The 26,742-nt window shown below is 37.8% G+C and overlaps 2 protein-coding genes and 1 long non-coding RNA gene across 3 annotated transcripts; all 3 read left to right on the top strand.

Moving 5' to 3' along the window:
* The first annotated feature begins 295 nt into the window (after nucleotides 1–295).
* Nucleotides 296–4,071, top strand: LOC122821485. Its single transcript, XR_006369029.1, has 3 exons — nucleotides 296–380; nucleotides 3,739–3,863; nucleotides 3,942–4,071. It is a non-coding gene; the product is annotated as an uncharacterized LOC122821485 (long non-coding RNA).
* Nucleotides 4,072–4,085: 14 nt separating this feature from the next.
* LOC122844603 (adhesion G-protein coupled receptor G1-like) lies at nucleotides 4,086–14,325 on the top strand. Its single transcript, XM_044140235.1, has 12 exons — nucleotides 4,086–4,137; nucleotides 4,228–4,369; nucleotides 5,153–5,266; nucleotides 6,429–6,554; nucleotides 6,694–6,739; nucleotides 6,849–6,940; nucleotides 8,693–8,808; nucleotides 9,100–9,368; nucleotides 9,442–9,538; nucleotides 9,734–9,863; nucleotides 11,188–11,344; nucleotides 11,576–14,325. Exons 2-12 carry the CDS (start codon nucleotides 4,250–4,252, stop codon nucleotides 11,668–11,670), a joined length of 1,362 nt encoding a protein of 453 aa, XP_043996170.1. The 5' UTR covers nucleotides 4,086–4,137; nucleotides 4,228–4,249; the 3' UTR covers nucleotides 11,671–14,325.
* An 833-nt stretch (nucleotides 14,326–15,158) lies between these two features.
* LOC122821312 (adhesion G-protein coupled receptor G2-like) lies at nucleotides 15,159–26,252 on the top strand. Its single transcript, XM_044099105.1, has 14 exons — nucleotides 15,159–15,254; nucleotides 17,410–17,525; nucleotides 17,649–17,712; nucleotides 17,805–17,946; nucleotides 18,068–18,181; nucleotides 19,849–19,971; nucleotides 20,082–20,127; nucleotides 20,205–20,296; nucleotides 22,000–22,115; nucleotides 22,334–22,602; nucleotides 22,673–22,763; nucleotides 23,021–23,150; nucleotides 23,992–24,148; nucleotides 24,609–26,252. Exons 1-14 carry the CDS (start codon nucleotides 15,247–15,249, stop codon nucleotides 24,707–24,709), a joined length of 1,569 nt encoding a protein of 522 aa, XP_043955040.1. The 5' UTR covers nucleotides 15,159–15,246; the 3' UTR covers nucleotides 24,710–26,252.
* The last annotated feature ends 490 nt before the right edge of the window (nucleotides 26,253–26,742 follow it).

Genomic DNA, 26,742 nt, shown 5'->3' with positions numbered 1-26,742 from the left:
CTTAGCAGCATCAGAGTTTCATGTGATGCTTCGTTCCATAAAGTCAGCAGCCTCGTGACTCCACCTAATATTTAAATCAGAGCTACAGTCATGCCTCACATAGTTTTATTCGTTCCAGCCCAATAATTTGAAAGATTGCGTTCCAGGAAGGTGATTTGCCTTTAATAAAATTTTCTGTTTGTAATTTGTCATGAATGCATGTCAGTAGATTTTATGACGGATGAGCAGAGAACTTCCTCTTTCTCCTAAAAGAAGAACGATATGCATGTTATTTAGCTTCCTTCAGAACTACCACCTTTCACCTGCTGTTGGTGTCGTTACATCAGATTTGCTCTGGATTCTTTTCACGAAAAACACCAAGGACTCCACAACATACAGAGGTAGGCTACTATTATATTTTTCTCCAAACCTCTTAGTATACACTAGTAACAGAACTAAACAAATATTTAATCTGAATTAAATATTTGTTTCAACATTATGATTCAGAGATTGTTGGACCAGAAATGCCGACCAGTCGAGGCAGGAAGTTGGTGATAAAACGCTTAATAACAAAAAAGATAAGAGCTAATCATTTGAGAAAAACCTGGAACCATGAATAATGACAAAATCCATGAAGTAATGAGTGAAGCAGAGGTGGTTAGATCATAGTGGTAGAGCAGGTGCTAGATATGAGGAGGCTTTAGTCCTCGGTGGTCCTGGAATCAATTGTCAGCTTTACCACATATCTCCACATATCTAGGGGTTCCAACAAATAGTCGATTATTCTTTGCCCTGCAAAGACCTTTTACATGCCTAGTCGACCAGTCGCAATCATAAAAAATGGTTGCACATTAGCATAAAGTTCTGACATTAAAAAGTTTGAAATGATGATCTTGGAATCTGTATTTGTTTAGAAATTGCTCCAAAATTTACACAAATTGTGTAAATCTCCGTCTCTCTTGCACAATGAGTTTTCTGCACTGGACTTTCCTCTTATTTTGTAATAATTAATCTGGTGACTGCCATTAATCAAGCAATTTGTTGTGCTTTTCAAAGAGAAGTTATTAGGCTAGTTATGCCACTTTACCATTCCCTAAAACTGCTTATTAATTAGAAAATACTCGTACACCGGTCATGAGTCTAGGAATTCCAGCTCGATTTCACTACCAGATTATCCAGTATGGTAACTGGATAATTGCAGTTTCCATACTGCCACACCAAAACAAGCTCAGCCAAAGTCACACTTCCTTCAGACCAAAACTGCAATTGAAGTTGGTCTGTCAGCAACCTCTTCCAGCGAGTTTTGCAACGTGAATGTGTTTCTTGCTGTGGTAACTCTTCAACCGGCTCCAACCAGCTTCAACCAGCTCCAACCCCATCTCACCTCCGCCTGCTTCTCATCAATACAGTCCAGTGCATAACAGCCGTCACCTCCAAACATTGTCTTTCTACTTACCCAGCATGTGTCAATGAGCTGGTCCTTACTTTGCTTCAATAGACTTCAATAGATCCTCTGAAAAGGGCTATTGTCTGGCATTACCATGGACAGTAAATCAGACTCAGGAACCTCAGTTTGGTTTACGTATGGCAATGATGTATTTGTCTCCATTTTGATCTTTTAAAAAGTTCTTGACATGCTATTTTTATTTCAGGACTCCCTTTGAATTTCTGAATGCAGGATCAATGTTTCAGCTGACTTTTGAATCTTTATACCTGATTACAGTCAACCTGTATGGTAAACAGTACAGAGTAAAGCGGACTCTATGGAGTCTATGGACTCTGTTGACAATTTTAGCTTGTTCTATAACTGTGGCAGTTTTTCAGATTACAAAAGCTGATTTGAAGTAGGCTACTGTCCTGTTCATCACATGCCTACATATTTGCATTCCTATGTGTTACTAGGAACTCCTCTTTGTTTCCATTTTAACCTGAAGCTTCCTCTGGAACTAGTTATTTCCCCTGCTGTTTTATGTTGATCCCATCATCAGATGTTCACTGTTTTTTTTGGCAGTACTTCTCAAATAGTGAGGCAAAGTGTCAGGGGTGGTGCGAGAAGCTGGACTTTATAATTGTCTTTATTCACTCCGGTCACTAGGTGGCAGGAGTGTTCAAACTAATAAGCATTTTGCTGCCTGGTCAAGCCAGTGGAAGTAGCTACACAGCCGCGTTGTAAATTGAGCGACAGATACAAGATGCCGATGTTTTGAAATATAGCTACGGTCATAGAGGAGAGATGGAGTTTGACAGTGGAAAGAAAAATGGCAGCAGAGGCCAGTAAAGCAAGTATGTAGGAGTTTTATGGCCAGGCTAAGAGATTTTTATTTTCAAATATAAGAATACAGCCATAATACAACGAGAACCAAGAGGTATTGGCAGAATAAAGACGCAATATTGCCGGTGTTCTGTTAATCTGTGCTACCCTTATATCCATCCTACCTTGTGGTAAAAAAAAAAAAAAGTATGACTCGTACAGGGGACATGACAGAAAATAATTGAGAAACACTGGTTTAAAGACACTTGTTACTCAAAGGGCTCCATGTACGCACAATAAATTCAGAAGGACAATTTAAGACAACCTTTAATAAGTTAAGTGTCTCTCTAAATTAGGAGTGTCAAACTCATTTTCATTTTGGGCCATATCAAAAACCTGAATGTACTTAAAGGGCCGGTTGTGACAGAATATATTGATAAAACCAATAAATTTAAAAAAAAACCAATAAATAGTTGTTTGTCCATGATTTTGTGATTGTTTTAGTGGATGTTTTTTTATTTTTTTCAATCAATATTGCAGATTTTGTGGTGCCAATTTAGAAATTAAGAAGGAATTAGGAATAGGGGAATTTTTATATTTACGCTAATGTATGATGCTAAATGTGACTTTTTATTACTTGCCATATTAATTACGGACCATAACTTGACATCAAGTGAGGTTGCAGTCACTTAAACTCAATGTTTTTGACCCATTTTGAGAACATTTTTGCCAGTAAAATAAAAAATAAAAAAAAGTGGAGATTTGTTGATTGTGTATGAATTTCACAGACTTCTGAAAAACTAAAAGAACTTGGAGTTTGGAGTTTAAAGCACACATAAAGCTATGGTGGGCCAGATTTGACACATGTGCCCTAAATAATTGGTAAAATCTGGCTTTGTTCAATGTGACGCTGCATTCAAACATAAATAAAGTATCTCACTGAACATTTGTTCCTTGATTTTGGCTGGCTGAATACTGATGGGTTTAGCCAGTTTGTTTGAAAGCTTTGTTATTGCATTTTAGGCAATAAATATTTATTTTCTTCTGCAAAAGAAGGAATTGAAGTATTTCTTTATTTTATTTTTTTGCATTTCAATATGTTTCAAATATTGATACATGCTTAATGGGCTTTATGACAAATATGCACCATGGTCCATTTTTTTAGTCAATTAATCATCAGAATAATGAATTACTAATATAATTGCACTGCTAGTTAATAGAGGAGGTCTTATTTATTGTTGTTTCTATACTGTCCCATCATCCAATATAAAAGCCGTTACGTCCTTGTCTGATGATGGTTTGAATTCTATTCTATTTTCTCTGCTGCTGGCTTCTATACAGTTTTCAATTACTGGTTTGTTTTTAATGTCAAATAAAGACATCTACAGTAACTGACTTCTGCAATGTTTGGAAAGCTTTTGTCTAATATATAATAAAAGTGGGAGGTTGTGGGATGTGGATATTTCTAAAACCCAAGCAACTTTTTACATTTTATCTTCATTTCACAGGATGAAGTTCTGGCTCTCTTGGTGGGGAATATTTTTTTTCACGTTCCATTATACTGCAAGTGCTGAAAAATGTGCTAAAGATAACTGTGATGTAAACAAAAATGCTTGTAACATGACAGCTCCTGGTAAGTTGCATTATGTTACTTATATAAATTTGAATATGTTTTATCCAAAAAAGTAATATGTGATCATTTACTCTGCAGAACATACCAGGAAAAAATGCTGCTTGGCACATGTAAGCAAATGTCTGGGGAATGGAAATGTGAATGGGAATGGAAAGGGAAATCGGAATTGGAATGGAAATGTGAATGGGAATGGAAAGGGAAATGAGAATGGAAAGGGGAATGGGACTGGAGATGAGAATGGGAATGGAAATGGGAATGGATGCGACAAACTCCAGTAAGCACTGTTTTTCATATCAGATCATTCAAATGTTCTTGTCTACTGTATCAGTAATCCTGTAAGATAAATATTCTTTTTTTCTGAAAGAACAATTAAGACCTTGGAGGAAATGTTGCTGGAAATAGAACTAAACCAAACATGCATCACTGCAGGCCAGTCTATGGCCGTCCTATATAGACCATCCGGCTCTAATGACAACGGCCTTAACATGTACCTGAGTGACACTGAGGTAAGGCAAATTCTCTGAATCTGTCATTATGGGAGGGGTTGGGTTGACTGATACTAAGACACATTTATCTTCCAAATCATAAAACAGACTTTAAACACGCAACATCTTTCAAACACACAAGCCCTAGAGTGAAAGTTGTAACATGTTTATCAGTTCTGCTTGTTCTGTATCTGCGACAGTTTTTGCCCAAATGTGTCAATACAATTGTTTGTTTTAAAACACAAAAGCTTCTTCGCACAGATTTTTCCAAAAGACTCTAAGGTTTTAGCACATTACTGTAGAGTGTTTCATTTTATATGAACTGATTACTCATTGTAAGAAAGGGAAATAACAGCTGATGCGTACGGGCCATTGTGTCTTAAAAAGCTGTTATATGGAGGAAATGTCCTCAATATTTTTTGTCATCTTCTGATTGCTGTGGATCTTATTGTTGAAAAACAAACAAAAAAATCCTTGTCTCCTTTTGCTATTTAAAACATCTCAGCTCTTTTTCATTGTACAATCTAATTGTGTTTGTTCAATTTTGACTGTCATCACAGATGATTATGTTTCGAACCTTTGAATTGGTTTTAGTGTGTAAAACAAACGTCGCTATCCTATCTATGGACATGGTCGAAAGATTGGATTTACATGTCTCAGATATGATTGACCCACTTTTTCCAGGAGATGAGGATATTGTGTTGTGAATTTTTTTTTATTTTACATAATTGCAAATAATAATTTTAGTCATTAAAGTTCATTGTGATGTCATTGTAACTATTTCCATGTTCTGTATCGGTGCAGGGTTCTGTAAATGAGGATCTGCCCGGCCGAAAATTGCAAGCTCACCTGCCTAAAGAGCTGAAACTTGGACCGGCTCATACAGTCGCATTCTGGTCGGTTCAGCTTCCAGCTGAGGTCAGAAATTACACCTCTCATACCAGTTCCCCAAGACCAACAAAACACAACAGCAACAGTTATTGTGGGTGATGAAAGGTTTTGCATCGCAGATCTTATGAATATGCTCACTGTAGTTGGTATAGTTATAGACCTAAATATTTCAGTTTTACAAGGGACTTTTACACTTTGAATACTTAAAAGAATATATTTTTGAAATTTGATCAACAAATGTTTTATTAATCTGTGAAAAAAAAAAATGTAATCTCCTCTGGCTCCTCCTAGCAGTCCATGTGCAGAAATGTCAGAAACAACCAATCAGAGCCAGGAGGGTCAGTAACCCTGTTTTTGAAGGGGTGAGCATAAGATATTGTCATAAACATGACATAACACCTGTCAAATTGACACGTTTAATGCATTTTTCATAGAACTTTACATTGAAAAAGTCATAATTGACCAAATAATTCAAAGTTGACACTTTTAATGGACTGCAATTTTTAGTGCAGCTTTACATTAAAAGTGTCATTATTTACCATATAACACTTCATGACGACAGATGTAAACATTCACAAAGACTCCTTCATGTTCCTGACAGATACTAAACAGACATTATGTCATGTCAATAATGGTGTCATGTCAGCCGGATGCACACCCCTTCCATTAAAGTGTTCCCAGAGGACCTGCAGAAAGAGTGAAGAGTCTCCTGAAGAATCGAAAATGTTTTCTGTGGAATTTAAATGAAATTGAAAATGAAATGCACTTTTTCTTTGCTTGTTCTTTGTATATGACTCTCAGAAACTAAAACTGATAAAGTCATTGATGTTTATCCGGATTTTTTTGTATGGGTGATAAACCACAGTATTTATTTCAGAACTATGTGCTTCAGATTGCTCAGTATGTTTCAGTAGCTTGGCATCTTCGAAAGAGGACGCTTTATGTGTGAAAAGCTTGATATTGCCTCTCTCTGCGCTTTGAATATGTTTGTGTGTCCACAACCAAAATAAAATGAAGTTAACTATAACAAACTGTCATAACTAACTCATGTAGTAGTAATAGTTGATATCGAGCAATGTGGAAGGACTACTGTTTGTGCTGTTAGTGTATGGGTAGCAGCTTAAAAATAGAGATTAATTATCAGTATCGGTCCTGGACATCCATTAACTGAGTGTAATTTGTGTTACAGGATGTTTGGAATGGCTTAGAGAACCTGTTTGAGCACAGACTCATTGGCCTGAGTGTCCGTGGAATGGACGTTTCTGGACTTACGGAACCAGTCAAGATCACAATGAGAATCACTACAAACATAAGTGTAACTGTGCTTTCTCTTTGATTGAATTGTAGCTATTGGAAGCTGATATAGTTACCATATAACACTTAAACTGAAAAGACTTCATTTTGAATGTTGTGACAACAAAGGGACCATGTAAAACAGACGTGTTGTCTTGTAGGAACCCGTGAACGTCACATGTGTGTACCTAAATACAACAGGAAATGGTGAGTAGCACCATAAAAGACCATTAATTATTTACTTTGTAACTGACTGAGGTCTAGATGTGCCGTAATCACAGACCTAACAGCTCTTTCTTCGTCTCTGATCTACCAGATACCATTCCAAGACAATGTGACGGTGTGGATTATAATAGGACTCACGTCACCTGTTCCTCCAGTCATCTCACGTACTTTGGTGTGCTTCTGGTAAGAATGAGGTTTCTGTTCTAAGGATTTCTTTAGCAAGATGAAAATAAAATTAGGATGTATCCTATTTTTCTGAAGACAACCAAGGTTTAATTTCTGCAATAAACTTCAACAAAGGGCAGAGTATGCATTTTGCTGGTTCAGTGGGACATAAATCTGGGTACAGTCAGCATAAAAATGGAAAGCAATGCCAAGAATGGGACCCAGAGGAGCCAGGTAGAGTGAAAAGAGAAGAGGTACAAGAATAGATTGTTGAGGTACTCCACACATGAGAGGTCTGCAGAAGACTCAGCAGATCCAATATGGACTGACCTGAACCACTCCAAAGCTCTCCTGTGTATTCTAGCCCAATTTTCATGGCCAGAAAGGAAAATCTGATGGTCCACTGTATTAGACGGCTGCTAGGTTCAACAGAACCAAAAACAACCCAGTGGCCACAATCTGTTGCTAAGAATATATCATTTAAAACACTTATGAGTGCTGACTCAGTACTGTAAGGGTTCTTAAACCCAGGCTGGAACACTTCATGGATGCTGTTTTCATCTAAGAATGATTTCAACACACCATGTACAATTTTCTCAAAGATTTTAGAGAGAAAAGGGAGCTAAGAGATCAGTATGTAGGAGTCTAGACCAAGCTTCTTGATCATCAGTGTCATGATGGAATGTTTAAAGTTTACAGGTACAATCCCATTCGCCAAACTCCAAATATCTACACACACCCATGATAATGTCCTCATACACAGATTAAACTGCCCTTTAATAAGTGTGGAAAAGATTATCAGTCAGTTAAAAAGCATGTGTTCAACGATGTAACGCCAACTTTTTTTTCACTGAGACAGTGTTAAGACTTTTCACACTTTATGTTCATCACATTTCAACTTAAAAAATCAGATCTATTATTATTATTATTATTATTATTATTATTATTATTATTATTATTATTATTATTATTATTATTATTATTATTATTATTATTATTATTATTCAGTTCCCCAGTTCAAAAACAGACTGATTCAAAACTAAAAGCACGTTATAAATGAAAGGCCTGAACTCACCAAAGCTCTTTTTTATCAAAGCAAATTTCCTCTCAGGAAAAAGCTGCACATACCCAAAGATGCCAGAATGTGGCACCATCATGTCTGCCATTGAGCCAGACAAGACACTTTCTGTCTGGCTAAATGTCAGGAAGATGAAGGACAAATATAACTGACTGACTATATCTATGTCACAATTTCTCAATTTATAAAAAAAAAAATCAGTAATGATGAAGCAACATGATTTGTTTTTTTGATAGTGTGGTAGATATGAAAACATGTACGTTGTTGATTGGTTTGTGTAGTTGTTAATCACAAGTGGTTGGATTCATATAATAGAAAACAAAGATCTTTGACAACATATGTTTGCTAGTCTCATGATGTAAGTTACCACTGCATGAAGACAATTAGCTCTGAACAGAACAAAAAATATCTACGTATTTTAAAGATACAAATATTCAAATTTTAATTCTGTGGTTTGTTTCATCAATTTATTTTGACTGAAACGTTGTGGTATAGTTACCAAGAGCAAGAACCAGTTCAATGCTGTTACTTGAGTCAATCTCTTCAAATGCACTTCATACAGTTTTTAAAGCTGTAAAAAAAAAAAGGAAAATAATAAAGCAGTGGGTTAAGTTTATGTTGTCAGGAAGCAGACTTATGCCTGAAAAAACAAAAATGCTGTAAATGAATGTAATAGTATTTTTTTTCCACAGGTGTCTGCAGACCTCTCAGACAAAGATGCTGTGATCTTGTTCTACATCACCTACATCGGCTGTGGTATCTCTCTGTTAGCTCTGGTCGTCACTGTTTTGTTCTTCCTCACAAAAAGGTAGTGTTCCTAAATGATTAGTTACATTCCTACCAGCATCCATATAATTTTATTATGTATCTGATCAGATGTTTCCTTTCCCCTTTTTGACTTGTTGCAGATGTGATTTCATACACATACAGTTATTTATTGTTTTACCTTCCATTTACTTCAATCACAATGCAAATTCAATTTTAATCCTTGCTTCTTCTTCTTCTCCTTTTCATTCTCCACTTTATGTGACCACACACTATGACAAGGAAACTGATTCAGAATTTCTCACTTTCTGGGAATATGCTCTGTGTCTGACAGAAAACTCAGAGCAGACGATTCCAAGAAGATCCACATCAGCCTGGCAGTCGCTCTGATCCTCCTCAACGTTCACTTCCTCTCCTGCCAGGCGGCGGCAGCGTCGTCCTCCACTGAGCTTTGTCTCTATGTGGCTCTTCTTCTTCACTACTCTGTGCTGGCTTCTATCACCTGGATGGCCTTGGAGGGCTTCCATCTCTACCTTCTCCTGGTCAAAGTCTTCAACGTCTATGTGAGGCGATACCTTCTGAAACTCAGCGTGGTGGGATGGGGTGAGTGGCATCGTCTGAATTTGAAAGTTAACGTCTGCAGTCTTAAGCTAAGGTACCAGTTGTTGTGTTTCAGGTCTTCCAGCAGTCATTGTGTCAGCGGTGGCAATCATCGACAAGAACTTCTATGGCCGTACCCCTGTGATGTCATCCAGACCCAATGAAAGTGAAATGTAAATGTCTAAACCTTTGCAGTAAAACCTAGTCCAGCACAAAATTTGTTTGAAAAATTATTTGCATGTACCTTTCTTTGTTCTTTAACTTCAGATATTTTATCCATCAACATATTACTAAAGTTTTTCCATCCACTCGATGTTCATATTTGCAGAATTTAATTTCTTCTGTGACTGTGCTTCTTTTCTGTGTAGCTGCTATATAACCGATGACAGAGTGAAACTGGGGACCACACTGGGACTGTTCAGCATTATGTTCCTCTTTAATGTGATCATGTTTGGAGTGACAATCAAATGGTTTGTGAGCACCCACTTTACCAAACAGGTAATTGTTACACGCAACAGAATTTATAACTTTTTTTTTCAAATACCAACACAAGGGAGGGGGCTGCACAGTGGCACAGTTGGTAGAGCTGTTGCCTTGCAGCAAGAAGGTCCTGGGTTCGATTCCCGGCCGGGGATCTTTCTGCATGGAGTCTGCATGTTCTCCCTGTGCATGGTGGGTTCTCTCCGGGTTCTCCGGCTTCCTCCCACAGTCCAAAAAACATGACTGTCAGGTTAATTGGTTTCTCTAAATTCTCCCTAGGTGTGAATGGTTGTTTGTCTTGTATGTCTCTGTGTTGCCCTGCGACAGACTGGCGACCTGTCCAGGGTGACCCCGCCTCTCGCCCGGGACGCAGCTGGAGATAGGCACCAGCAACCCTCCCGACCCCATTTAGGGAAGAAGGGTGTAAAGAAAATGGATGGATGGATGGAACACAAGGGAGGCTCCTAGCAATGCAATACTCAACAATTTGTCTGCAGTCAGATGTGCCAGCCTGCTGTGTTCTGATGCAGTTGCATTATTGTAGTCAATACCAGCTAACCTAAGACCAAGTCATGTAGTGTAGACCAGAGCTCTACACTACATGACACAATAATGTGTGAAACATAATCACTATGAGAAGCACCCTTCTCAATTTATTAACCACATTAGTTCATGTCCACCAAGCTAGATGAACAACTAACAATTATCAGAAGCTTTTGCCATAAAATATACAGTATATACTCTTTACTATACACCGGCAGCTAACTTTATGTACAGTATATACAGCTCTGGAAAAAATGAAGAGATGAAGAGAATATGATCAGCTTCTCTGATTTAATTTTTTATAGGCCGGTGTTTGAGTAAAATGAACATTGTTCTTTTGTTCTATGATGTACTGACAACATGTTTACAAAATTCCAAGCAAAAATGTTAGTATTTATTTGCAGAAAATGAGAAATGGTCAAAATAACGAAAAAAAGATGCAGCGCTTTCAGACCTCAAATAATGCAAAGAAAACAAATTCATGTAGAAACAGCAACACTAATGTTTGAACTCAGGAAGAGTTCAGAAATCAATATTTGGTGGAAAATCCATGAGACTTTCATTGAGGTTCAGTACAGCGGGGCTGTTTTTTTTTCATGCGCCGTCTTGTGCCCAGTTCAATATGCCGACTATAAACTCAGCAACGTGGGATGGTCTGGTGAGCTCTACATAGAACCATTTTAGCCAGGAATAAATATAAAGACGGACAGATGGATGAATGGATTTATTGACTGGTTGTTACTCATCTTTTGATAATAATAACCAGCTACATTTGTTTGCTCAACGTTCGGTCAACCAGCATGGACAGAGAGAGCGCTGTGTGGCTCTGAAAGAAATCGTGACCCTGCTGGTTCTCATGGTTCTGCTGGGCCTGTCCTGGGGGCTGATCTTCTTCTCTTTGGGCCAGCTTCCTGAACCCGGCCTCTACGCTTTCTGCATCCTGAACTCTCTGCAAGGTTTGAACTTGTTATTACAATGGCTTTACTCTGTTACGGCAAACACATAGCAGCACTTAGTGAACTTCCAATAAAATAGTCTTCAGTGACTGCATGACACTGAGTGTGTTTACATTTTATATGCAAGTGAATAACATGGATTTGTAATTGAGGCATTTTCAGCGTAAAAAGTGTTTAATGCAGTAACTATTTTGTGTCTGAACATATTTTTTACTCATTTTTGTTTTGCAGGTTTCTTCATCTTCATTTACTTTATGTTGCATTTGAAGAATTCAGGAAACCAATCTGCCACTCCCAGCCCTGCAACGCAGGCTGAAAGCTCCTGACCTCTAGTGGGATCTTACTCAGAGTAAACCACTCAAACACAACCAAAAAGCAAAATGCAAATAAAAGCCACACACAAACAAAACCATAAATAAAATTGACTATGTGACTGTAAACAAAATCACCCTTGAAAAAATACTAATCATCAGAATGGAAATTATTGAGCCTGTTTTAATTGATCGTGTGATTAATTGATTTATTGCTTATTGACTGGTTTCTGCCTTCTCGTGTCACAAGAAAAGGCAGTTTTATTGAAAGCACTCTCACATTTTTGGACGCTGCACTCACCTGTAGGGGTCGCCCTTGTGACTGATTATGTTATCTGATCTTAAAGGAGACAAACCCTTCTTAAAGGTGGAGTAACAATCAAGAATTTTATAAAGTCAACAAATTTCCACATAAAATGTCAGATTTTCAAAGTTTAAAAATCATATAAAAGTGATGATATTGACTGGATCCTTCACCACCCTGTGATGACTGCAGATATTAAATGTTTCTGGTAAAGATGACAGGCAGCAGCACCTGGTCAGGCTGCTGTGAATATTTCCCCTTCATAATAAGCACTTTAATTTTGTGTTTATTTGTGTTATCTTTGTCTAATATTTACATTTGTTTGACCATCAAAAAATAAGGAATCATGAAGGAGTGAGATTTTTTTTTTCCAACACTGCTTTACGTTTTGAAGATTTACACATGAAGAATAATTCAAGTCTTGAATTAAATGTTTTTCACTCCTTCTAGGCTTTTAAGCATATGGATGTAGTGTAGGTTATTATTTTGCTTATTGCCTTTGCCTTCTAACTGAGCCATTCGTTTAACTGACAGTGTGTCATTTTTAGAATATTTGCACAAAAGATCTTCAGCATCTCTTGTGATTGAAATCCAATGGTGAATTGTTTACAATGAGGACTTTCTTTATGCTTCATGCCTCACTTTCACACAGAGATTGCAGTGGCTGACAGAACATCCTCTAAAAAAGTCTTAAACCTAAGAGGAGTAAGGAATGGAATCCAGAGCAAAATGAACAGAACTTCAGAAGCACAAACAACTTGGAATCAGTGAGAATAATAGAACTAGTTTTCACGCTTCAGTTAGAGCTACTAAGGCAGATGTTTCAGCAGGAAAATGTTTGAACATAGAGCCAAAGGTTTATGCTGTTTTTCTTGCAAAATACGAAAAAAATAAAAAAATAAATGACCAAAAGGGCACTTGGGGGCAAGGAGCAAAAGGGGCAGGGGCTCAAGGCCCCTTCAGCTCCCCCTCTGCATGTGCCTGTGTTGCTGGGATCAGGCACAGATGACATCCGGAGTTGTCTTTGTGAATTAAAAAAAAGGTTTTATTTACCTTAATATAAAAACTCAGCCTGTCACACTCGGTGCTTAACGCTCCTCAGCAGAATGAAAACAGCGCAGTGCCTCTCAACAGCACGTTCCAGGAACACATGTAAAACAGTCGCATTCAATGACATATAGGAAATATCAGTACCAAGGATCAAGGCACCCGACAGACACAAAACCAACTTCCAAAGGAATCAACAAGCTACAATGACGAATGAATGAACTTATTATAATAAACAAAACAAATTGGGTGAACTATAATACACATGAACAGTTCAATAAATAAATAAACTAATAAATTCAGTGTCTCTCACTCTCCCTCACTTTAGAAATGTCGTCTTGACATCCAAGGCTACTTGGTCATTAAACCGCAGCACTGATGTAATCAGTTTAGCTTTTTTTAGTCCAATATTTAGTTTGTTAATATTCAAACTAATTATCCTGCCTGGGAATGTGCTTATTTCTGTATTCCATTGTTTTCATTGCATTCTGAAATGTTTTTGGTTTTTTTATTTTACCAAAGCCACCATTAACCTTGTACATTTACACATTAAGTGGCTACTGTTCTGTCTGTAAAACTTGGTTCTCCATGTGTAAAATATGTCTGTCTGTGGTCTCCTTCGCTCTCTCCTTGGGCGTGGACTTGACTGTCTTGCCTCTACGGCCTGTTCAAAGTCAGAACCACTCTCCCCATGATGTCCACATCCTCTGGTTCGGTAATGTTAGCATTTTCCTCAGCAGTTTCTGTACAATCACCGTGACCATCTTCTTCTCTGTACAGAGGTTCGTTGGCACAACTGTCCATTTGTGGCACATATTCCATGGGCCCCAGCGTAGGTAAACCTCTTCCAGAGGTTTTCACAGAAAACCTCTGTGAAAACCTCAGGATTTCTCATTTTGGTAGAAAATGGCAGGAAGGTTCTCACTGTCTGTGAGGCTTGACAAAACATAGTGGACAGGTTTCAGCAATAAGACAACATAATAAGAATCTTTTATTACTTTGTTTCATTTTCAAAATTTTTATTATTATTTTTAAACTTTAGTTGGTGAGAATTGAACAAAATCCAATATTTAATGGTTAAAAGGTGTGTTAGATGGAGAACGCTTTAAAGGATTGTACCATCTCAACGCCAGCAAGTGTGAAAGAAGGGGCAGGTTACTGCCAAAGGTGCATCAGCTCTTTCATTGCCTTTGGCAACAAAGTCATCATAAGCATCAGAACCAGGCCAACTGCAAGTAATATGCTTGGATTCAATGGGTTGTTAACGTGAGCTGAGCGGTGTTTATGAGTATGCTGTATATTGATGTATTATGCATGCATTTGTACTCCTCAACAATTCTAAATAAATCGTTGAATCATTGAATTGAACTCTAAAAGAGTTTTGGCTTCAGAAACTCAGTAAAATATGGAGAGCCATTTCAGCCAAAATTAAATAGATTTATAAAAAAAAGGAAAATAAGTCAGAAATTGCCTTCGTTATTCCTATTTACATTTATTCATTTATACATTCACTTGTTTTATTAATTTATTCCCGCATTTATTGCTGTCTGTCCTCTTTTCATTTCCTTACTTTCCTTATTCATTTATACTTTTTTGATTTTCCTTGGGAATAAATAAATAAATAAATAAATAAATAAATAAATAAATAAATAAATAAATAAATAAATAAATAAATAAATAAATAAATACTGCGATAGACTGGCAACCTGTCCAGGGTGACCCCGCCTCTCGCCTGAAAAACGTTCGCTGGAGATAGACACCAGCAACTCCTGACCCCACTGGAGACAAGGGTGTTAGAAAATGGATTGATGGATGGATGGATGGATGGATGGATGGATGGAGAAGCCAATTACTTATTTATTTCCCTATTTATTTATTTAATTTTGGCTGAAATGGCTCTCCATAGAAATGTGTCTCCCCAGTGTTGTACAGATGAGAATAAAACCATTTGCATATGAAATTAAAAAGCAAAGAGCGCTAATCAAATGAGAAGCAGAGGATTTCCACAGAGAGAGCTCTTCCTGGATCTGTACTCAAAGTATCTGGGACATAATGTCATATTTTGGTTTCCTCTTTGTCTCACATTCAAATGTTTCTGGGGGTTTGTGTTTTTTTTTCCCCAAACAACTTCCTACAGAAGTGTTGATTAAGCCAACCTTCTGCTCTGCTCTGCTTCCTGCTGTCACATTGGTTGCGCTCTGGCATCATTTCACATAAAACTGTAACAGTATCTCAGCGACATGCAGAGGTAAGGCTATGATGTTTCTTAATGTTCAGCTACTACGTTTCTGGTTGTATTGATACAGAAATCTGACCTGATCTGTGCTTGTTCATTAATCTGCACAGGAAATGTTTGTGGGGATGCAGAGGCTTTAATTTGAAGAGTGAAAACTTGCAGTTATTTCTGTTGGAAGGCCATAAAACTATTTTGAGATGTTTCTCTTACTTTTAGCAGAGAAGCACAAAAGCATTTTGAATTGTAAGTTTAGGAGATCTAGCCGGTGGTGTTACGTAAAGTGATGGAGCTTATTGAAGACAGAGAAATCAAACAGGTTTACACTTGGCTGAGATCGGTGTGTGTGTGTGTGTGTGTGTGTGTGTGCGTGTGTGTGCGTGTGTGTGTTTTCTTTCTTAAATTAAACCTCGACTTGCTGATATTTATTCAGAAATCATTTCCAAAATCTCCATTTTTCATTGATTCTGCTGCATATTTCAATTCAAACAGTGACATCGAACACTGGAAAGGTTTTTTCAATAAGTGAGATTTTAAAACATTTCTAATTTTGATTAGCATAGTTCGTGTTGGTAACTATGAACATCATGCTCTGTGTGGAGAACAGAAAGCCTCTAATATTTCTAAATCCATTAGAGGCGTAAAGAACATCAAACCACTACAGCAGCGTGGTGTTACATTTTATCTCTCTGAAAATCTGTAACGTGTTTGTTCATTTGAATGGACTCTTGGCTTCCCTATCACAGGAGGTGTATTTCCTGATTGGTTGAGGTCTCTTGTTTTTGGTAGCAGCAGCACATAAACAGATCTCACAGCAGCAAAAACCAGACTTCCTGTGAACGCATTTCCAACATGGTTAACTCCGAGCAATAGCAACAGCCAACCACACACCGAGCAGTTTGTTTTTCTCAGTGCCAGAAACTACTGTAAACGTTAACAAGTCATGGTGAGTGTGGCGGTGGGGAACAACTCACAAGCCGGTGGTTCTAATTAGCTGAATGGTCTCCTCCAAACATACAGAGACACAATCACCTGATGATCCTCATTTATAAAACTCTACTTTTCCTCCTCCATGCATTCAGAGCGACGGATCCTGCAGCTCCACTCTGAACTCCAGACGTCAGATCATATTTTATTGGACTTTTTTCGAACGGCTCTCAAAAACATGCCTCTATCGATCAGAGTCAATCAATCTGTTAGCAGACTGAGTGTTGCTTCAAGTTCAGATTATGAGGCCATTCCAGTAAAGTCAGCAGCGTAGTCTGCCACAGTCATCGGATTTAGAGAAGAAATAAAAATTATTTTAAGGTGGTTGGCATTCTGGCACGAGTCAACGGATAAGTGTTATCCTTTGACTTCTTTATTCTTTCTGAAACTGAACACATATGGAATTTTTTTCAAGGTGTTCTGTTTCTCTGTGTATTTCGGACAGAACCTGCTCAGTGACTTTCTGTTCAGCACACACAGCTCTTGATTTGTCAATGTCAAATTTATTTATATAGCACTTTAAAAACAGGTGTAAAACTGCACCAATAGCACAAATTGATAAAACAAAGTATCAAAACACTACTTCAAATAAATGTCAAAGAATAAAAATGAGTTTTGAGAAGTGATTTAAAATGATCCAGGCTGTGGGAAAGGTAGATTGTTCCACACAATAGGAGCAACAACAGAAAAAGCCCGATCTCCTTTCCTCTTTAGTCGGGTCCGAGGAACGGTCAGTTATATCTGATTATTTGATCCTAGGGTTCTGGACACAGACTGAAATTTTAAAAGGTCCCCAAGATAAGGGGGGGTTAACCCATTTAAAACTTTATAAGTTGATAAAAGAATCTTAAAATATATTCGATAAAAGACGGGCAGCCAGTGTAAAAAGGCCAGTATGGCCCTTATATGGTCACGCTTCCTGGTTCCTGTAAGATGCCGTGCTGCTGTATTCTGGATCATCTGAAGTCGCTACATCTGGGATTTATCCAGGCCTCTATGTAATGAATTGCAATAATCTAAACAAGCTGTAATGAAGGCATGGATAAGTCCTTCAAAGTCCTTAAAACAAAAATAACATTTAACTTTTGCTAAAATCTGCAGGTGATAAAAACGTAACGACAGAGCTAAATTGTTTATCTAGATTCCTAGCAGAGGTCTGACAAAACATCTGTGTTTCTGACAGAATGACGTTCTGGCTCGTCCTGCTGGTGGGATTTTATACCATGGATAGTGTGACCCCAGTAAACAGTGAACACAATGATTGTTGGAATGACTGCAAAAGCTTTACAGATCGATCTGGTAAGTTGTTTCATTTACAACATCAAATTGTTCCAATTGAATACTTTGACTGGGCCACTTGTTATCTGTGGCTATTGATGTCCACACTTTATTTCATGCATCTTACAATTATCAACTTTACAGTTGCGAAAACAAAATGCTGCATGAAAAGATACAGCCAAGGGATAACAGAGTGGAACATCTTCAAGTAAGTATTTTCATTCTTTATGCTGAACAGAGTCAGTGGGGGTGTGTGGATCAGATAGTGTATCTTCATATTTTTTCTTCCTTTTCAACCAGGGCAACTCAAATACTTGAAAGCATTCTGGAGGAAACGGAGGTGAACCAGACCACAAACATTTCTGTTCCGTGTTTAGTGGCCCTCTTGCAGAAGCCGCCTAAGGACTCCAGGAGTATTGAGATATACGCCAACAGCACGCAGGTGAACATGTCTGTGTGTATGTTCTTAACGGACAGATTCCCGGACAGCGGCATGGACACGAACTGTTGGGGTACTGAGCCTCCAGTGTTTCTCTTGTTGTTGTTTCTGCTACTGGTTGCAGGCGACATCAGACGTAGACGTGTCCAACAGAGCGGTGAGAGTTCAGCTGCCGGCAGAGCTGCATGCTGGACTGAACAGCAACATTGTGTTCTGCATGATCCAGATGCCAGACAATGTGAGACTCGTCTTTTATGCCACTGACAAAGCATGCATAAATGCATTTTTACATTCATGGAGTTTTCACCAAAGAATTGGCGGCTAAAACTGCAACATTTGCTGCATTTTCAGCTGCTGTTATGCTTTCACACTGCACTGTGTCAAACTCACCAGGTGTTTCCCAACCCTGGTCCTCAGAGCACACTGACCTGCATGTTTCAGATGTTCCCTTGCTTCAACACATTCCATTCAGATGATTGCAATTCAGCAAAACCCTGTTAATCAGCCTTCAGCTGGAATCCTGTGTGCTGCAGCGGATTGCCTAAAACATGCAGGGCAGTGTGTCTCATGGACCACAGTGGAAAAACATTGAACTAACCAAACCCTTTAAGAAATTTTCAAAAAATTCTCAAATGCACCAAAACCATTGAAGGAAACAACACAAAAACCTCTAAAGACGCCGAGCGCAACTTCCTTCTTCAAGAAATATGAACAAAAACAGAGCAGCATGAGATTTTAGCAGTTGTAAGATTTCTCTTTTGTTTTTGGCAAAACACCACGGGCTATTTCTCCTGCTAGCGCTAGCCTAGCATGTTTGTTTTGGCTGGATTTACCGGTACCCAGAATGCAGTGCGCTGTAGTCCACTTGCTACTTATTTAGCACTCTCCGGTTTGCTTGGGTTTCACATATGCATTCACCAGAGTTCACTTCTACTAAAGCAGGAACTCTGTTTGCAGGTAAACCAGACTCCGCATCAGAAATTGAAGCAGATTGTCACGTTTATCATCATACATTGGGACAAATATTGTAAAAATGTCTTTCATTTCTAAATTGGCACCAAAAAAATTGTAGATTCTGGTTGCAAAAAAATCATTTAAACAATCATAAAATTCTGGAGGAACATATATTTATTGATGTTTTAACAGTTTAATTTGTTTTATCAATATATTCTGGCACAACCGGCCCTTTAAGAACATTCATGTTTTTGATGTGTCCCCAAAAGTAAAACTGTGAAAATTAATGTGACAACCCTGCTCTACATGATCCATATTTCTAAAAGTGCTATTCAAGAAAACTCATTTTATTAAACTGGATAAGAACCTGCAACAAAGCTGGCAACCAGATGATACGTATATTTCAGGCACTGAGTGAGTTTGAATAAAACGAACAAATATGGAGAACAAAAAACAACAATTGTTTCTTTATGTGAGATTTTTTTTTTTTCAACTTCAAATTGTTGCTTCCCAAGATGGCGGATATATTTTTACTACATTTTTAATGGTGGTTAAAAATTTGGTGAAACTGATGAATGTTTCTGTTGAAGGACTCTCTCAAGAAAAAAAAAACTGAGCTCAGGCTGAATTTTTTTTCTCTCTTTATATTTAGCTCAGATAAATATAAGATATGGGTGCACACAGTGGTTTGTTTGGGCTCTGGTTTGACGTTCAGGAAGTCGGCATGTATTTGCTTGGGGGAAGGGAGACGTGTCAGTTTCCTTCAAATTATATCCTACACTGACGTTTCATATCATAATAATCTGTTGCTACAGACAGAATCTATTTCTGGTAACAATTACAAATTTCACCAGCAAATGATGCAAAATGCCACACTGTTAATGACCATCTAATGTACATCATTATTTTTGACAATAACAAGTTAAAACAAAAGTTTATCTTACTTTGCAGATTCCCCTGCCAGACTTGCAGAACCTGAGCGACAACAGGCTCGTCGGAGTCAGCGTCGGCAGGAATGTCGCCGGACTCAAGCAACGTGTCAACATCACTATGAGCATTGCATCAACCATAAATGTAACTGATTTTATTCCCCTGCCCTTATCATGAAGCTGCAGGTTATGTAGCAAGATGTTGCAGGGAGGAAGATAATGATACCATCTAAAGCAGAAATAATGTTGTTTCAGGAAACTCTGAAACCCAAGTGTGTGTTCTTAAATACGACATCTGGTGGTGAGTAGCTTTCAGTCATGGTTGGATTCAGTCCTGATGTCTCGATGTCGTCAGTATGACAGGTTTCTCTCTCTCAGATGTCAGCACACAGGGCTGTGACATGGTGGGAAAGACCCAGACGAACATCACCTGTTCCTGTGACCATCTCACATACTTTGGTGTGCTCCTGGTAGGAAATGCTTTTTGTTTTTTAATTTCATGAATATAGGTTCATGTAGACCACAAAAGTTCCAGTTGAAACATTCCTCACCTCTTTGCCTTAACAAAGGCATCGTTTGACAGAAGTTCAACAGAGAGGAGGCAGGAGTTGAACTTCTCTCACCGAGATAGTAACAAGGACTTTATGACCTGAAATCCTTAACATGACTATAAGTTGTACAGCTCCAAAATCAGAATTTAATTTTTCACTCATGTCAGACATATATTCTTAGATATTTTATATGTTCTTTACACATTGAGGGGGATATCCCATCATTTATTTATTTTTACTATTTCAATGATTATGACTAACAGATAATGAAACCCTAAATTCATCACTTTAGAATATTTGAATATGGTGGAATGTGTCTGTTAATTTTCTGAATTTATAATCCTGTTAGTTTATGAATCACTGAACAGCTTGAAACCAAAATACATTAAAGATCTGCTGTTGTTGTTTCAGCCTTCCAGAACCTCTCGGGTCTTCTGGTTCTGGTTCTGCTCTGCATCCCCAGAACCAGAACCAAACATGGAGAAGCAGCATTCAGCTTCTATGCACCGCAAATCTGGAACAAACTTCCAGAAAACTGCAAAACAGCCGAAACACTGAGTTCCTTTAAATAAAAGCTAAAAATGCAACTGTTTAAAGTTGCTTTTGAACCAAAATAAATGAAACACTGACCAAAATATATAATTTGTATTAATAATATTTATAACTTCATCTGACAAAATCTAATGTTGCTGGTTTCTGAACCTGATGACTGTAGGAGGTTTTCTTATTCTTGTGTTTTCATAATGTAAAGCACTTTGAGCTGCCTTGTTGATGAAATGGGATATACAAATAAAATAGATTGATTGATTGTGAGTACAGATATTTACTTATTGATCTTCAAGAAACCATTCTTTCTGAAAAATCTGAACTATTGAGTGGAGTTAATAACATTCTTTATATTAACTCCACTCAATAGTTCACATTTTGCAGAATGTGAACTATTGAGAATTGCACATACTCCAATATACCAGTAAGGAGAGCTATTTCACATCAACTGAGTGATTGTTAACAGGACCTGAAAGCAGGAAGAGGAAGAGATGCCTCAGTAAATGATTAACATAAAGATAATACTACCCATGATTCCTTGCACAGACGTCTGATTCATGCTGTTTGTTAAAAATACATTTCAATTCAATTATGCAAACCTAGATGATTTTATCTGGATGAATGCAGAATGGTGGTTGATCATTATTTCTTATATAGTTCTTGTATGATGAAACAAAAATAAAACCAAAAAATGATTTTAGTTCTGAAATTATTCAGAACTAAAACCAGAGGAGTTTAGATTTTATCAATGTAATGTTTATATTTTCAATTTAATCGAGTGTGTATGTTTTTTTCATTGTTTTTTGGTTTCTCTGTTGCAATGTTGTCATAAATACTATGTAATTTAAATGAATACCTCCTTATAACAGACAAAGTTAGCAAAGCAAATTGTCACTGCGATGTTAGAAACTCAAACTGTAAAAGTAATGAAATAAAATCTTATATTTTAATGCCAATGATTTCTGTGACCACTTTGTAAATTTAATGTCAGCTAAAAATGCTAAATTGCACTTACCATACATACCACATAAAATGATCAACAGCAGAAAGACAGAATTTTTTTTTTTTACCCACAGGTGTCTGCAGACCTCTCAGATGAAGACGCTGAGATCTTGTTCTACATCACCTACATCGGCTGTGGTATCTCTCTGTTAGCTCTGGTCGTCACTGTTGGGCTCTTCATCACAAGCAGGTACTGTGTTCTTTGAACAGCCTTCAGTCTTTTTGTCAGTTATTGTTTCATGAATACCTGCTTGGTGAGGTGTGGGATTATTAGTGTTGTCAGTCGATTCATTTGTTCTCTGTAGATGGTAAAGATTTAATTTTGCAATCATTTGTGTCGTGACTTTTTGTACAACTCGGTATGGCGATAAAATCTGTTCAGCTGTTCCCATCTTCTGTGTCTGACAGAAAACTCAGAGCAGACGATTCCAAGAAGATCCACATCAGCCTGGCAGTCGCTCTGATCCTCCTCAACGTTCACTTCCTCTCCAGCCAGGCGGCGGCAGCGTCGTCCTCCACTGAGCTTTGTCTCTATGTGGCTCTTCTTCTTCACTACTCTGTGCTGGCCTCTTTCACCTGGATGGCCGTGGAGGGCTTCCACCTCTACCTTGTCTTGGTCAAAGTCTTCAACATCTATGTGAGGCGATACCTGCTGAAACTCAGCGTGGTGGGATGGGGTGAGTGGCATCGTCTGAATTTGAAAGTTAATGTCCGCAGCCTTCCGTTAACTCATCAGTTGTGTTTCAGGTCTTCCAGCGGTCATTGTGTCAGTGGTGGCGATCATAAACAAAGACACATATGGTCGTACCTCTGTGGACTCGTCCAATAGGACTGAAATGTAAGAAAAAACATGCTAACTGTTTTGCAGGTACTTTTTTGGCTCTGTTGTGTTTGCACGTTTCAACACAATCAGTGAGTATAACCAAGGAGTAAGCATGAGGCTACCCAAACTCAACTCCATATTTTCCTTAAACTCAGAACTTGGATCGTCTTTTTGTTACACGTTCAGCTTCCTCAATAGTGTGATTACAGTCTGCATTTTTATTTTGTATTATGAAATAAGTAAAAAGAAAACTTTGTTCCCTTTTTGTATAGCTGCTATATAACCAATGACAAAGTGAAGATGGTGACTACGATGGGAGTGTTCATCTTGGTGTTCATCTTTAATGTGATCATGCTTGGAGTGGTAATCAAATGGTTCCTGGGGCCGTACATTCGCAAACAGGTAACTGTCACGTAGCTGCATTGCTTATACAACCAACAGATTGCCTGTGTCTTACAGGTGTTGCCAGTGAAAGTTGTCCGATGGATAATGATGTAAATAATTATGTTCCCTGAGTATAAAGGTATGGTAAGCTCGAGGTTCTGCCAAAACTCTTATTTGGAAGTTGTTGAGTTGCTCTGTCCTGCTGACAGAGGTAACATTCTATAAGCCTACGGCCTAGTCCATACACAGCCACATATCTGAGAAAGCAGATACATGGCAGAAATGTATTACATTTCAAGGCAGTGAAATGTGATAAAGGTTCGACCACACATTATGGATCCAAAGCCATTTCCATTCTCACTGCCAAGTCTGTCAACCAGTCAATCACAGCTTGTTGACATGTAAATGTGTTTTGAAGGGAAATCCTGAAAGTTGGATAAATTTGGTTCATATTCAGAGTTGTATTTGTGATAAACAGAAAGCTGCTACCAAAAGATGTGCGGCATTGTGGTGGAGCAGGCTGTCTGTTAAATAAACTTCTTGAACAGTTTTAGTCTTAAATCTTCTGTCTGTAGCTGCTGTTTTGTAATCAGAAAGGGCGATCTTAATGAAAAATATCCAGAGGAGAAGTAAAGTATAAATGTGACCAATCATCTAGGTGGATTTGGAACGGTGGCCTGTTATTGGTTCCTGATTTAAACCAGATTATTCAACTCAGAGACCCAAGATGATTTCCTCAGTACCAATCTAGCACAAAGTTACATATTGTTATGTTAGAGTCTCTTCTATTTGTCACATTGTCTTTAAAATGCTGTGTTTTTCTCTCTCTCTCTCTCTCTGTTCACGTTTGGTGAATCAGCGCAGACAGAGTGAACGAAGTGCAGCCAAGAATAAAATTTGCACGCTGCTGGTTCTCATGGTTCTGCTTGGCCTGACCTGGGGTCTTATCTTCTTCTCACTGGGCCAAGTAGAAACTCCTGTCCTCTACATCTTCTGCATTGTGAACTGTCTTCAAGGTTAGCATGGTAAAACCTGATCTCTTTACTGCTGGGACGTTCCAGCAAATACATCTACAGTATGAATTAGGGGTGTACCCATAAGTTAAGGTAACATATTCTTTTTGGGGGGTCAGAAGTCACAGTGGGCATAATATAAAACCACATCCAAATACTTGATTGCTTATTTCTGCTTTTTTTTTTTTTTCTTAAAATTGCCCTTCCAGAAGCAGGAAGTTAACACCCATTCTGGTTCTTGGGGTGATAGGTGCTCCAAAGTGACCAAACACATGTTCTGTGACCCTCTAGAGTTTATGGAAACACTCATTAGCTTTACTGTACTTCTATGTCTCCATAGTTCATTGTTACGTGTTAATTCTGACACAATTGGGTGGTTTCTTAGTGACCTTGGCATGAGGCTGACCTCCTGCTCATTGTGGACAATCTGAGCTCATTTTCTCTCTCCTTTGTGTTTTTCTAGGTTTCTTCATCTTCTTTTACTTTGTGTTGACTCTGAAAAACACCAAAGACTCAGCTACCGTGCCAAGCACTGATACACAGAGTCACTGCCCCAAAACCTGAACCCAGAGGAGGAATTTATGTTTGGGGGATTTTCACTCTAATGCTACTTCAGCTCTTGTTCTTAAAGCAACACTGTTATGTAAAATGGACTTTTTGTTTTCTTTTTTTTTTTTTTTAGCTTTAGATCATGTTATAATGTTAGTTTTTCATCAAAAACATACATGGAGTGTTTCTTTGATTCTTTCATGCATGTTTGAGAAATCATTTAATCTCCATGGCGACCATTCAACTCTGCTAAACAGTTGGAGGGACCTGCAGTTTCCAAGCTTCCACCTCAAGGAGCAACCCTCCTCTGTGACTCCTCCATTCAGCTCCTTCAGACTAGCCAGCAGCAATTAGCCAACACCTGGTGGCTCTGCACAGCTGCTGAGATCATTATAGGATATGATAACACTGGTAAAAATATTGTTAAACGGTTAATAGAGGAGCCATGTTGTAATGACTTCTTGAAGGTAGAATGTTGGAAAGAGCAGGACTGTGTTAAAGAGACAGAAGCCCAATTTCAAGGTGTCAAATTACAAAGTCAAATTTCTTTGAAGTCATATTAGACACATACAGCATTTTCATAACAACTGAAGGAGACATAGTTATTTAATTTTGCTATAAAATGGTTAAATGGCTAGAAAACACAAAATACTGCACCTTTAATGTAACATTGCACAATAGAAAGCAAGCCTTCTTCATAGTAACTCCTCCTAACTGACTTACATTTTCTTTTTAAGTTTGTGGTAAGTCCTGCCATGGACTTCTCCCTTTGAAAAGAGAAACCTATTATTACCAAAGGAAAACTTCATATGTCATTCCACCCAGTACAGGTTGTAGAGTTTATCTCATGCAAATCCCACATGAACACTCTTCACTGTAACAGCATAGCAGACCAAGTGAAAAGCTGGACGTTTTATGATCAATATGAGGAACAAACATCTACAATATTGCAATACAGGAGAATATGTTACATATTTGTTGTAAAACTGCATCAAAGAAGATGATTGTTTAGTAAAGAAACATTTCTTTTTGGAAAAAGCAACAAGTTTAAAGTTTTACACAAAAGCTCATTTCATTCCTGAATACTGTAGACAAATATTCTCTCAGTTATTATTTTTTTAACGGTGGCATAGAATTATTAGTATTTTAGGTTCTTGTATATAGCTGATGTAGTTTGGTTAGTCTTTACAAGATTTATACATTATCTCTTAATAGGCTGTTACATTTTTGACTGTAGTCGTGGAAAACTGTCTCTTAATCATAAAGACATAACACAGATCACAGGTGTGTAAAAATATTGTTTACTCTTTTAAATAAAGTATTATTAGTTCTGCAGCATGTCTTTGGATTTCAGTGTGTGAAGTGGAACAAATCTGATATACAGTTTTACCTGTGAGAGAGGATGGGGGTTCATTACTGAACTAACTCACATTATGAGCTGAAAGCTTTCATGTGACGATTGCTCAATTCCAACACACACAGAATCAGAGCAGAACTAGTCAGAATGTTTTTGCTGTCACCCCAAACAATATTTAGTTTTTTTCTATCATATCAAACAGAGAAAAGCAGTGGAGGTCCATTTTTCAGTCATATTTTTTGCCATAGTTATTCATACATTCAAAAATGTAATAGTCTTGAGCTAAATATTCAGTTTGCAAACTAAAGATTTAGGTTGCTAGCTAAATATTTAAAGCTAAAGATATTTATTATCAGTCAATCACACTGTACATTATAAAAACTATATTGAGTGTAAAACCTGGGGTGTTTTCATTGTTCTTTAAGAATCTGAATCATCTACATTAACTCATTGTGTTTTCAGCGAAAGCCTTTTTCTACAAACTGGTGCACCTGCAGTCAGTGTGACAGAAAAAGCCTTCAGATTCAACCGTGGTCATTTTCACATGATGTCATCATATATGGATCATGTTCCTGTTCATATTAGCACAGAGCTGTACTGCAAACGTTACTCATTCATGGAGTTGAGGTGGCGCCATAAAGATTATTTGTATAAAACAACACAAGCTCTTTATTGGGCTCTTTATTGGGAC

Source organism: Gambusia affinis, linkage group LG02 (genome assembly GCF_019740435.1).
Source record: "Gambusia affinis linkage group LG02, SWU_Gaff_1.0, whole genome shotgun sequence".
NCBI classification, from domain to species: Eukaryota; Metazoa; Chordata; class Actinopteri; order Cyprinodontiformes; family Poeciliidae; genus Gambusia; species Gambusia affinis.
Note: the sequence above shows the minus strand (reverse complement) of the source record. Positions and strands in the feature narration are given on the sequence as shown.

Bases quoted from the DNA above. Each gene is read 5' to 3' on its own strand.
- LOC122844603 (XM_044140235.1), top strand. From the start codon at position 4,250: ATGTTGCTGGAAATAGAACTAAACCAAACATGCATCACTGCAGGCCAG. The intron at 4,370-5,152 runs GTAAGGCAAATT...GTATCGGTGCAG, and splicing joins TGTACCTGAGTGACACTGAG to GGTTCTGTAAATGAGGATCT. The intron at 9,539-9,733 runs GTAAATGTCTAA...TTTTCTGTGTAG, and splicing joins AGACCCAATGAAAGTGAAAT to CTGCTATATAACCGATGACA.
- LOC122821312 (XM_044099105.1), top strand. The intron at 18,182-19,848 runs GTGAGACTCGTC...CTTACTTTGCAG, and splicing joins TGATCCAGATGCCAGACAAT to ATTCCCCTGCCAGACTTGCA. The intron at 22,116-22,333 runs GTACTGTGTTCT...TGTGTCTGACAG, and splicing joins GGGCTCTTCATCACAAGCAG to AAAACTCAGAGCAGACGATT.